Below are 13,234 nucleotides of genomic sequence, written 5' to 3' on the forward strand. Positions count from 1 at the left end.
TGCTGAATCCCCATGTATTTCAGAAAGAAGAACCTTTCTATCAGCAAGCAGGAAATAAACTCCATAAAGCAGAAGAAACATCAGAACAACTGCATGGACAACTTCCTTTCTAAGAGCAAAAGTAAAAAAAGAAACAAGCTGTAGCACGAGCTCTCTACAAGTAGCATTATGGGGTTAGCAGTGACACGTTGCCAGTGCCAGAATGTGAACAATATTCCCTCAGTTGCAGGCCTGCCTTCTCACACAGCCCTGTTTCTTTGCCAAGGGAGGGTATGAAGCACTAGCAACAGTTCTAGGACTCAGAAGAATGTATATAATTTAAGGCTCCTCTTTAGAAATAGAACTAGAGAAAAAGTGCTATAGGAAACATTTAAACTGTCACAATAAACAAGCCCCAAGATCCTTATGCACACAACCACCCCCAACCCATAAGGTACCAGTATAAAGCTGGCTAAAGATCCCTTTTCACACCTGTACAAGCAGAATGCCAACACCACACCCCTGCTCCTCAGCCTTGTTCTTTCTTCTCTGCTTCTGGCTCAGGATGTGTGTAAAGCTCCTCAGCCCTCTGGTGCAGGCTTCCAATGGGCTGTTGTACCAAGTTGCGTTTGCCTGCCTTTACAAGTGACTGCCTGCTCTGCCTGGAGAAGAGGCACTTCTCTTGAAGGAACTACTATCCTGAAGCTATACCTGCACTGCAGCTTGGGAACTTTTGTTTCAGGGCAATGCATGGTGAATTCCTTGCTCAATATACAGAGCACACTCCCCACTCTATAGTTTTTCTGAGACCCTACAGACTTCAGTTCCCCATGTCTCACAAAAGTGGGAACTAACTGTTGCCCTGAGCATATCAACAACACAGCTGTCTAGAAGTTAATGTGCAACACGTCTCAAGACAGCCCTAAATCACCTACTGTGACTCTCCAGCCTCCACACGCAGGCTACTCACCAGCCGATCACGCTTGGTTGCCCATTCCAGAGACAGCAAAGGAGATTTGGAAATGGATGAAGCTTTAGTTTGCATTATGGGGTTAAAAGACCAGACTTTGATGACGCCATCCACATCCAAGCTGGCCACCCTCCGTCCAGAACAATCAACCCTATGTGCAGAAGGAAACCAGTTCAATGTCCTTCTCCCTCCAGTTCTCAGATACAAATAGACTCCCCAGTAAACCTTTCTATCCTGCCATACACCAGTTCCTTCTGCAAGAATCAGAACTTCCTTGCACCACTTCCTGCTCAGTCCTCAATAAGTGGCAAAATGAAGAGCACCAAGCTCTACATGCAAAGCACAATGTCCTTGGGAAATATTATCCTGCTTTCCCAAGGAGTTTCTTCCTGGATGGCATCTCCCAATCACAAAATTCTGTGTCCATTTTCACTGCACAAGCTACAGGCTATTTTCAGTCACAACAACTCGACTGCCCTACAACTGAGCGTACATGCACAATGTGCTGGACAGAACAGAGGCTGGTAGAAAGAGGCCTGACACAGATGGTCTTCTACAGGCTTCCATAAGAAAGCCCTTTTCTGCCAGTGCATTACCTGCAGTACATAATGGAAGAATGGTGCTCCCCATACTCCTCCTGGCTCAGGACAATGAAAGGCTGCTCCTGCCGGACCCCCACTGCCTCTGCACTGCTGGCAGGCATTTTGGTTGAAGTTTCTGTTTGCTCAGCATGCAGCTCTGAGCATGGCTCTGTCTCAGCTGTGATAATATCTGTTTTCTTCTCAGCACTTTGGCCCTGAAGGAAGAAATCCTGTGTGAAATACAAGGAAGCAGCAGCTCCAGTCAAGCTCTTCAACTACATCAGCCTGCTGGGAGAGAAAAAAACAACAACAAACAAACAAACAAAAAGCCAACAGAAAAAGAACAACAACAGAACAGAAACAACAACAAAGAAACAAGAAGCTGCACTGAAACAAAAGCATTGTCAGCTCAACACCCCTTCTGCCAAGGACCTTTCTAAGCATAAGGACAGTGCACACACAAAAGCACCATCAAATATGGCCTCTTTGGTTGTACAGTCCATTATAGCCCTCTCCATGTGCCCAGCCATACTTTCCTGTAAGAATTAAAGGAACCACAACATCAGCTTGGCATACCTTAGCTGTTATCTGAGGCCCATTTTTATAAGCATTCTATTTGATAAACATTATCACAAGCACAAATTCAAAAGCAAATCGACATATTTCAAGGAATTCTTGCATTCAGCAACGTAGTTAAAGTCTGCACAATAAGCTGTGCAAAAACTCTTGGTAAGTGATGAGCCCCAGTGGATGAATTATCCTCATCTGCCAGAAATTTAGTCTGTGTGCATGGGGACCACTGCAATCAGCTGCCAGATGACAACAGTGAAGCCAACAGGAGTCCAAAAGCTTAATACTCAATTTGAAGGGGCAGACAGAACAAATGGAGTTTTGGGAACAAGAAGCAGATACAGCATTGTTGCACTGTTGTGGTTGCAAGCAACAAAGAACCACGCAGCTGCTCGCACACTCCTCCTCACACTGTGGGATGGTGAGAAAATATAATGAAAAGCTTGTGGGTTGAGAGAAGGACAGGGAAGGTTCAATCACCAATTATGGTCATGGGCAAAACAGACTCGATTTGGGGAAAGAAATAATCAATTTAATTTGTCACCAACCAAATCAGAGCAGGACAATGAGAAAGAAAACCAGATCTTAAAAACACTTTCCCCTACAACCCTCCCTTTTTCCCAGGTCCAAATTACTTTGCTCCTCATTTTTCTATGTCCTCCCTCCTCCCAAGTGGCTATGGGGCACAGGGAATGGGGATTACAGTGAGTTTGTCACATGTTGTCTCTGCCACTCCTTCCTCCTCAGAAGAAGGACTCCTCACACCCTTCCCCAACATGGGGTCCATCCCACAGGAGAGAGTCCTCCACAAACCCCTGACATGAGTCCCTCCCACGAGGTGCAGTCCCTCAGGAACAGGGGACTGGAACAGACTGCTCCAGCATGGACTTCCCACAGTCATGGCCTGCTTCAGGAACAGTCACCTCCCCTGGCCTGGGGTCTTCCATGTCTGCAGGTCCACATCTGCTCCACCACGGTCCTTCATGGGCTGCAGGGGACAGCTTGTCTCATCACCACAGGCTGCAGGGTCTTCCCTCCTTCCTCATTGACCTTGGTATCTCTGCTTAGGTATTTGCTCTCACCTTCCCCTCTTCTCTTCTCCCCTGCACGTCTTTTAGTTCATTTTCCTCTTCTTAAATATGTCTGTCACAGAGTCACTGATGGGCTCAGCCTCAGCCAGAGGTGGGTCCAGCTTTGGAAAAAGGGGAGCTTCCAGCAGCTTCTCATAAGAGCCACCCATGCGGCCCTTTCTCTGCTACCAAAGTCTCCACACACACAAAAGCACATAAACCAGTAAAACATCTGCAAGCATTTCTTTGCTAAACTGTTATCTGAAGATGAAATGTCCCAAAACAGTATCGATATTGATGGTTTTGAATCCCTGTTCCCTAACACATCCTTGCCTTATTTATAGTAGCTTCACATCTTGAGCAATAAGTCAAACACTACATGATCAAATTGGCTGAAATCACAAAGCTGGAAAAGATTAGAAAATAAATCTAATAATGCCTCTCTCTGTGTTAGTTTAAGTGGGGAGATAACAACCACTGAATGACACTCATGTGAAATAAGCAAGTGCTGCCCTTCAGCTTCTGTTCTGCTCACATGTTGAGAACAACAGAAAGCTAAATAGCATCAGCTTCCCCTAGAGCACCAGAAGCAACTTCTACATGAAAACACTCCATTAAACTGGAACATCACAGAAAAAGGAAAGTGAAAGGATACTTAATGGGAGATGCTTTGCAGCTTTCTGACCAAAATTTAATTAAAAAGTTTTAGATGAGCCATGAAGAAAAAAAGTTCTCTCATAGCCTTGAATGCTCAGTGGTGGAGTAACATCTCTCTGAAGCAGTGCTGTCCCCTAGAGAGAACAGCCACACATAGGGGCTGATTGGCAACAACCTCTCAGCACTGTCTCTCCCCCAGGGCAAAGTGTCTCATACAGCCAAAAGAAACATGGCTGAGATGCTGCCATTGTTCCTCTTGTGCTCTGTATCCTTTGACCACATGGCTGCTGAAAGCCAGACAATACACAGGTGAACAGAAGTAGTTCACTGACCTTTAGTGGTCAAAATCCAGGACACAGTTTTATTATTTCATTAGATTGAAAAACAGGGCACATCCCAAAGCAAAACTGCAACTTACAGTGCAAATGATTCCATAAAGCACAGGTTGCTATTAAGGGTATCTCCATTCCTATCCAGGAAAACTTTCTATCAGTTTTTATCTGTTTTCACACAGAGCCTGCACAAACCAGCATGAGGACCCACAGGACAGAACTCACTTGGGCAGGATGAGTGAGCCAATACCATTTCAGTAAGGAACAGGGATTAAAACAAGGATTTGAACATAGCCATGAAGGTGAATGAAACATACCCTCCACAGGACCAGGCTGTGGAAAAGATCATGGCAAAAGACAACTCTTCTTCCATTTCAATTGTCAATACTGATTCCCTTCCAGGGACATAGAAATAAACAGACAGTGAAAGGAGTTGATTAACTACAGAGATTAACCTTTGATACTAGTTAGATCTAAGAAGCAATTCAGGAGTTTAATGGGAACACTTGCACTTGTTTTACCATGTAGCATAACAAACTATGGAAACAGGAGCCCTCTGCTTCCCAGCCTTGCAGTGTTGCCCGGTACCTGGAAGGTCCCTTTTGACAGCAGCTCCTTCCTTTCCTTCCCATGCTCTTGCAACCGCTTCTGCCGCTGCTGCAGGGAACTTGACTCGCCTGCTACTAACCCACTGAAGTGGCTCTTCCCGTCCTTACAGCTCACTGTTCCTTCTTTTCCTTTGGCACTCTGGAAGGCAGAGGTATGATTTGGCAAAGCTACACTTGTGCTAAGCTGCAGGACAAAAAGCAAGAGAGGAGGCAGAGAAACAAAGCACCTTCAAGGGCTCCACAAGCCCCCAGACAACAGCAGCTGTTCTTGTGCTGCACACACTTGCAAGGGGGGAAAAAACATTCCATTTTTTCAGGTGGAAGCAAAAGCTTGGAGCAGTGCTGTACTGCAAGTTAACTCCTTGGATGTTGAGTACACTTCAACAAACACAGTTGTGAATTACCTGGTGATTAGTTGACTCTTTCTTCCCTAGAAGCACACTGCCAGTCTGTGTTGGAGAAGCCCCACTTGGATGGGCTGGTCTGGAAGGGCCTTTTTTACTTTGAGAGAGAAAAGAGGAGAGAAAGCCTCCCCGGGACTGAAGAGAATGTGCAGTACTCCTCTGGCTGCAGGTCATATCACTAATTTAAAAAAAGCAAACAAAAAATCCCCAGAATATGAAAGTGTAGCCAGACAACCTGATCAAAGACCATCCAACAAGCAAAGTGTCAGCTTTTTGAGCCACCAGAGGACAGATGTTTCTTTCCAAGCTGATAAAGCACTATGCATTAAAAAAAAAAAAATGTTTTAAAGCATCTTGTTAGTGCCTGGAGCACATAATTATAATTACTGTAACCAAAGCTTACTTCTCAGAGATGCCACTGAAACAGTGAGCTCAACTGTTGCTGAATCCCCTGTTGGGCCACCTAAAACTACTTCCACTCCATCTGTTTAGTTCAGAAAGACCCGAAGGAAATGGCAGGGGAATACAGATTTCCAAAGAACCTGTTTCCAGGTTCAAGGCGTAAACCAGACCTACTTCAGGAGGCATTCAGCATCCAGTGTTTCACTGAAAAATATTAGATATTCAGCATGTCATGATCAGCAGTTTTAAAGAACAGGCCCTCAGTATCTTCAGTGTCTGGTAAACTAAAACAAAGACTGTGTGTGGTCTCTGCTACAACTTCTTCTTCTCATTGTCAGCAGGATAATCTGATCAACCCTCCTCCTGTCTGAATAGCTCTGAAAGAATCACAAGAGAAAGTCAAAGCCCCAGCAGTGTTATTAATACTTTGTGGCTAAGCTATGTTTGCTTTCATATCCTTTTAAAGCAAGAAAAAAAAAAATCTCAGTAATGCAATTAATTCAAACACACAGACTTGCTTTGCATGACTGCGTACTGGGGGAAAAATAGGTTAAATAACAATTAAACAAGCTGCATATGTTGCCTTGTTTCCAGATAGGAATACAATAGATGTAGTCATAAAACACACTTTAACTGCATCAAGTTTGAGGAATTCTGTGCATAACTCAGTCTGGCAGAAGAGAAACTCTTCTTCCTTTGACTGAAAAAGTAAGAAAGCATATCTGTGAAACAATGACCCCTTTGGGTCATACACCAACAGCGTCTACAGAACAACACAGGGCACTCACCTACTGCACTGCAGGCTCTAAAGTAAATGTGAGTCAAGAGACAACCCACTTCATTTGAGCAATACTGCAGGGTATTGCATTGCTACCAGTGCCCCAGCTGCCCAGAGCACCTTGGTGTAATGCTGAGAGCAGAACAGAATCGATTCCATGTGTGCTTGGACTCTCACTGATTGGCAAGAATCTCTCTACCAAATAGCAGGAGAGACGGCTGTCATGAATTCCCCCATAAAAGCCACTTTGACCACCAGAATTTCCGCCTAATGTCATCCTGCATTGATTCCCATGGCAGGGAACAAGCAAATGACCCTCTGGGCGTCTCCCTGACATAATAAAAGCAGCAGAGCCTGTCCCCAGCTCCTCCCCTGCTGGCACTCACAGCTCAGAGTCCCCTAGTCGATCCATGTTGGCCACATATGCAGGTAATTTGTGATGCACAACTGCTTGTTCCACCTCCAGTTCCTCTTTCCTCATGCGGGAGGATTCAGCCTGCAAAGCAAAGAGCTACAGGGAGAGAAGAGAGCCAAGTAAATAGAGGGTCACCAAGATTCACCTCCTTCCCATTTGCTGAAGTTGTTTACTCATTTTATTTCAACAGCTCTAGAAGGGTGGGGAGGGAAGAAAGTTGCTCTGACCAGCTCAGCACCACATTATTCCAAGTAGTCAAAACAACCAGTACTTTACACAGATTAAACTGGAGCCTACTTAAAATCCTTTGCTCCTCTCCTTGGGCTGTTGCTGTGGGGACATTAATGGTGCTGGGAAAGAGCCAGCCAGGGCAGGGCTACCAGCTACTCCATGGAGGCAGTTCAAGGCCAGGGCAATGCAAGTGACTGGAAGTATGGGCACTGAGCCTAGAAGGTAATCTTCTTCCCACAGCCAAGGATTTGGTGAGCTGGCAGGGTGCACGGAGGCCAACGCCATCAAGTCATCCCGAAATCCAGCTCCATACCCTGCCCAGCTCCCTCCCACACATGACAGTGATATTTATCTCCACATGATGGAGAAAGAGGCATTTTTCTTTTTTCACCCTTAGCAGAGAGGAACCTCAGGATGCAGCTTTCTGTGACGGATGTGGTTTATGCTTGTGACTCTTGTTCACATGAAATGTTCCTCAGGCTTTCCTGTTTCTGTACATTTGTTTTTCAGATATGAATCTTCTTTTTCCTTTTGTCATAATGTTTAATGAAAGAAATTACAAGAAGAAAAAGGAGCTTTAGAAAACCAACTTGCTATTAATGAATTTGTATTGTTTCAATAGTGAAATCAGAACCATTGCTTAATTTCAAGTAGCATCAATTCAATATTTACTCATACCATTTTTTATTTAAACCTGTATTCTATAGGTAGTTGCTTCCTTTTCTGACCAGAGCACTTCTCCAAAAAGGGAAGTCTAGTTTTACCTCTGCCTATTTGTCAGAGAACACTGACCCAGACTGTAAGTGGTATCAATCAACATACCACAAACAAGAAACAGCTTTAATTTGGCTCGAAGTATAGAATACAAAACTGGGGGAAATCAAAAACCATCCCTTAACCTGCTGTCCCTATTTGCTGACAATTTTTGCAGAACCCTCCTGTCAAAGTTTTTCTGATCTCCTGATTCCATAAAGTCCACGCTGACAGATTTCTGTTTTTTTGGAGAAAAAGAAAAAAAAAAAGCCTCCTTTTTGAAATCAATTATTTTACTTCAACATTTTTACCACAAATGAACACTGTTGATCAGCTACCAAAACAGTTGAAATATGAAGCACAACATACAGCATAATGTTTTGTAACATAAAAGGTTAAATACAAAATTTACTTTGACTGAAGTATTCATCCAGAAAGAGTTTTCATTTGATATGTTTAGGAAGTGAAACTAAAGTCCTGCCTATGTGAATAGGGTTTCCCACTTGTACAGGATTATCCACACACAGTCTACAGTTTAGGATGTTTTTAAACTGTAGATTTCCCCAAACTCCCTAATAGGAAATTACACTGGGAAAGGACTAACCTGTGTTATATATTCTTATCCCCTCTCTCTAAGCATCTGCTGCTGATGCTGTCAAAAACAAGACACGGAGCTGGGCGTTACTTTGTCTGAACGGGTCAGTCCTTCTTACGGTTTACTGTAAGGTCTATAGCTGGGAAACACATTTACAACATTTCCATTAGTTGACCCTAACTGCTTTAAGTGCACTTGAACCATGGCAAAGTGGCCATTTCAAAAGCAAAGGTTTCTGATGCTTTGCCAGAAGTCGTTGCCTGTTTCTATTGCTCCATCAGCTACAATCTGGAAGTGACTGAAAAGTATTCATAAGTTTCCATGCAAAGTCAGGCACATACACACTTAACCTGCCACTAGTTTCAGCTTGTCTTGACTTTGGAGTGTAGCAGGAAAGGACAGCCCCCAGCCATGTGTCCAAATCACAGAATCATAAACATGTTTTTTTTAATACCTCCAGGGATGATGACTCCACCATTTCCCTGGACAGCCTGTTCCAATGCCTGACCACTCTTTCAGTAAAGAAATTTTTCCTAATATCCAAACTGAACCTCCCCTAGCACAGCTTGAGGCCATTTCTTCTCATCCCATCACCAGTTACACGAGAGAAGAGACCAACCCCCAGACACCAATACACTAAACTGACATTTGACCATACGATTATAACCCTAGGTTTGCTGGAGACAGCTAAAAGATAAACAAAAGAAACAAAGGACTTACACAGGAATCTGCCTTGGAATAACTGCACTGAACTGAACAGTTAGAACTTTTTTGAATGGATGGAACCAATTTTACAAAACTCACAGCCTCATACAGTCAGCAGCTAAAGAGTGACGTCAGTTCTGACCTTATGCCGCAACGATTCATTTTCTTCTTGTATGAGACTGCTCCTGAGACATTCAGCTTCAAAGTTCAAAATTACTGGAACTGGTAAGGAATGTTAAGGAAAACCAAGGGAAGAACCTATGTGCACCTGCCTTAATTCTAAAAGCCAGCACTTCATACTGGCCATTTGTTGTAAGACAGCAAAGTTGCTCAGTTCATGCTATTAGCAAGAAATAAGTGCAAGGCCAGAGGTCTAGTAACAGCTTAGTTAACTAAGCCAACTTTGTACTTCCTTCATACTTTGCTGTTGCACAAACTATTTGATACAGGCTTTGCAAGGAATTTTAGATTCTTCCTTTTTATATGTCAGAAGTGGAGGGAGGACGAGGCAGATTATGTTATTGCATTAGCGCACGCTGAACAAACAGTTCAAGATGAGCTGTATTCCAGCTGCAGTGCAAACCTGTTCATGAACAAACACAACCAGAACTTGGTAGTGTGGGACAGAAGCTGCTACTTCTGCCCATGTTGACTGCCCTATTACAGAGAGCTGTCACTAGCCAATATTGTGAACATATGTACCCAGAGAAGGGTCTAACAGGAGATGCTAGTTCAGTTATGAACTAGGGCCCAAGGTTGCATGCCTGTTTTGTACCATGCCAAGCAGAGGAAAGGTGTTTCAGAACAAGATGTGCAGCATTAGCAATAACCACAATTGTTTGTGCCTAGGGAATATAACATATCATCAGATAATTGAACAATATTTCAACATCCTCTGGTAAACACCAGCTTCCTATTAAGTCTTGGCTCCAAACAATCACCTGAAAGCAGCAAGTTCTTAATACTATATTCTTGGCAGCAATATTAACAGTAAGCATAACACTAGGGCAAGGGAAATTTAACTATTAGTTGCAAAAAAAAGGATATGCATGCACTGAAATAAGACGCTCAGGAAGTTGTGCAGAGACACAATAAACGTATCTGCCCACTGGCGCGAGAAGTAGGTAGCGAAGGTGGGGTTGGAGTCTGGGGCAGGGAGGAAGGGCAGGACAAACCAATCCTTCCACTCCGCCTGGTTCTGGAGCTCGGAGGCCTGCTTGAGGAAAAACTCCTGTGTCTTGTCATTGCGGCCAGCCTGAAACACAGCAAGAAGAACAGGGCTCATACTTCCATTCATGTCACCACATGGGTTCTGGGAATACTTCCTCCGAGTTTTGAACATGCCAACAACTACTTTCACCACCCAACAGAGCAAATTATGAGAGTTAACAGATTAATCTAGGAACAAAGGATCTCAAATACACTAGGAGAAGCTCACAAATGCACTTAATATGACCTTCTTTCTAGCCACTGGTCATATTTAAAGGCTGAGGCCAAATCAAACTAATCACACTCATTTCCAGCTAACTCACTCCAGTTTGCACACTGACTATTAGACATGAGCATTCATATCCAGGACCAAAGCATACTTCAAATTACTCAAGTCTACAGCAGACATAGCCTGAAAAAAGTTTAAATATGATACATTATTCAGATAGGACAGTCATGCCTCCGGTCAAGCACAAAGCAAAACAAAACATGAAAAAACACACTTCCAGAAATGTGTGTTAGATTTTGACTCCTCCACCAATGTCCCATTTAAGTCAGAGAATGAAATCAAGGAGGAAACATTACTTCTAAATAAGTAAAAAAAATGAAACATTCTTTCCTGGCAGGTATTTGTCTATTCTGTTCACCAAAGCCCACCTTCTGCAATATATTCCGTAGACTTTCCTAGGGCTTCAGCATGACAGTATCTGCTGTGTTTTAAGCTCATTATTTTCTGTTCTATTCAAAGCAAACAAAACCATTCATTCATTTTCTCTCCCATGTCACCTTTTGCAGACTGGAAACTCATTTCATCCCTTTCTTATAAACTACAACTCAACTCCACCAACTTTTTCTTTTTTTTTTTTTTTTTCCTCTTCCAGAGCCTCAAGCTCCCTTGGTGCCGTAAAAACTGTGGTGCTTGTAAGGACTGGCTGAGTCCTGCCAAGAGGTTGAAGTGGAATACAGACAATGCTGCTGGTTGATCCCCAGAGCTGCAGTTAGGCCCTTCCCAGCACTGCTGCTGTCTGCTCAATCATTCCTCATTCTGCATAGGAGCAGCTGACTACTCCTACCTACATACAGGCACTTGGGGTTTTTTTCTGCCCATTTCATCAACTTCTGAAAGATTGCTCTGAGCACTGTTTTTGTCCTCCTCTGTTCTCATGGCAATGCCACATGAGGAGGCATTTATAAACCTTGTGTTCTCTCCCAGTATCCAAGTTATTAACAGGCTGAGCAGGACCAAGATAGCAGTACAACCTTTGAAGAGGGATGACCTGCCTTCATGTCCCAATGTGAATGTCTTGCTCCCAGCTAACCATTCTTCTCTCTTGCCTGAGCTTCCCTATCCTGCTTACAAGCTTGTCATGTGAGCCTGCATCAAACTCCTTACTGCACTCATGATACATGACACATGAATGGCTTGTTCCTCACCCACCAGGCCTGCCAAGAGGCTCACAAAGGCATTTCCTTGCTCTGGTTGCAGAGATCTTTTTACAAGAGGAGCTTACAAATCAAACACTACCTGAACAGTATGGACGAGGTAGTATCGGAACAAGCTGGTTTTCAGCTTGCTCACTGTTGGGCGGTACACGTCTTCCAAACGGCTGAACAGGCGCCGGTCCAGATAACTCCAGTAATCCCGCAGGGCAGCCAGGTCATAGCTCTGAACAAACTGCTGCAGCTGGTCCACTATCTTATCCACCTAAAGAGGGCAAAACGGGGAAGGCTGCAGTCACGTGAGGGCTCTTCCAGCACAAGAGACTTTCTGTAACTCAGTGCCGAGAAGCTCTGACTGCACAAGTAATACTACAGCCCAGCACTTCTGAGGTAGCTGCTTTCCTAATCCAGGAAGCACTCTGCATTTTTGTATCAGCTTTCTTCCACTCTGCAGCACCTTTCAAATATATTAAAAAAAAAAACAAAACAACAAAACAAAACATGAAAGAACACAGCCTAACAGATTTTGACAGAAAGATCACACTTTCTTAAACAAAGTTGGTGGGGTTTTTTGCAAGTAAGCAAAACTTTCAATTTCTTTTCAAAGAAGTCAGTCAATAATGAAGGAACATTAATAACATGATTAAATGTTGAGAACTCAAGCACAGCACCTGGAAAATAGGACTATTTCTAGACTAAAAAGGAAAAAAACTGCATTTAACCAAGAGAAAGAGGAAGACAGATCCATCCTACTGCAATCTCTGAACTACCTTTGTCTTTAATAACACAACCCACTAACAAGGCAGGCATATAAGCTTCCAACTATTTTTATTTTGTCATTATGTCTCTTTGAAAATAATTTCTCCAATACAAATAAAGCAGAATGATGGCATAGGAGTAGATTTTTAGTTCAGTCATTTCTGCTGGCCAAGGTAGGCATCAGAAAAAAGTAATCTGCACCCCACAGAAAATTCAATTACAAAAGTTATTTAATATGTGGTTTGATCCCCTTTCATCAGTCCATGTCTCAGGACATCAACCAGACTGTTTCTGTGGGTTCCTACAAATAAAGGAAACAGAAGTCTGTGAGCCCTGCCATACCTTCTTAATTTGGGCAATATTATCCCGATTAAACCCACTGTTAGCCGACCTCTGAGCATTAACAAAGTGCGGGCGTTTTAAAAATAAGAACAGCATGGTCTGTGAATGACAAAGGCAGTGGTTGTACCGCTGGGTAAAGGAAAATCCCGACTACTCAAAGCAGGACGTTCACTGCCCAGAACTGCTGCTACAGGAACGTGAAGCTCGCACAAAGCGCTGGGACTGTGTTTTCCAGGCTGGCAAAATCTGCGCCCCTTTCCACGCACCCAGCAAAGCAGCCGGTGCTTCAGACATCCCCCCGAGCCGTAAGAGCTGATGGATAAAAACCCTCACGACCGCTCAAAGACCCAGGCGAAGAGATGCCCTCCTGCCACTGCCCCCTCGTACGCGTCTCCTCCCTCCCTCCCTCCCTCCCTCCCGGCACGAAGCTGAGA

General features: G+C 43.7%; 1 protein-coding gene across 1 annotated transcript in view; it reads right to left on the reverse strand.

Annotated features, from left to right (window-relative positions):
• The window catches only part of WDR91 (WD repeat domain 91), an 18,493-nt gene extending 5,597 nt beyond the window's left edge, over positions 1–12,896 (reverse strand). The window contains 9 exon segments of the mRNA XM_009999036.1: positions 950–1,100; positions 1,546–1,745; positions 4,748–4,906; positions 5,172–5,349; positions 6,738–6,862; positions 9,193–9,275; positions 10,098–10,305; positions 11,785–11,988; positions 12,801–12,896. Of these exon segments, the coding sequence (XP_009997338.1) occupies positions 950–1,100; positions 1,546–1,745; positions 4,748–4,906; positions 5,172–5,349; positions 6,738–6,862; positions 9,193–9,275; positions 10,098–10,305; positions 11,785–11,988; positions 12,801–12,896 (1,404 nt within the window).
• Positions 12,897–13,234: the final 338 nt, after the last annotated feature.

This window comes from Chaetura pelagica, unplaced genomic scaffold (genome assembly GCF_000747805.2).
Source record: "Chaetura pelagica isolate M959 unplaced genomic scaffold, ChaPel_1.0 scaffold725, whole genome shotgun sequence".
NCBI classification, from domain to species: Eukaryota; Metazoa; Chordata; class Aves; order Apodiformes; family Apodidae; genus Chaetura; species Chaetura pelagica.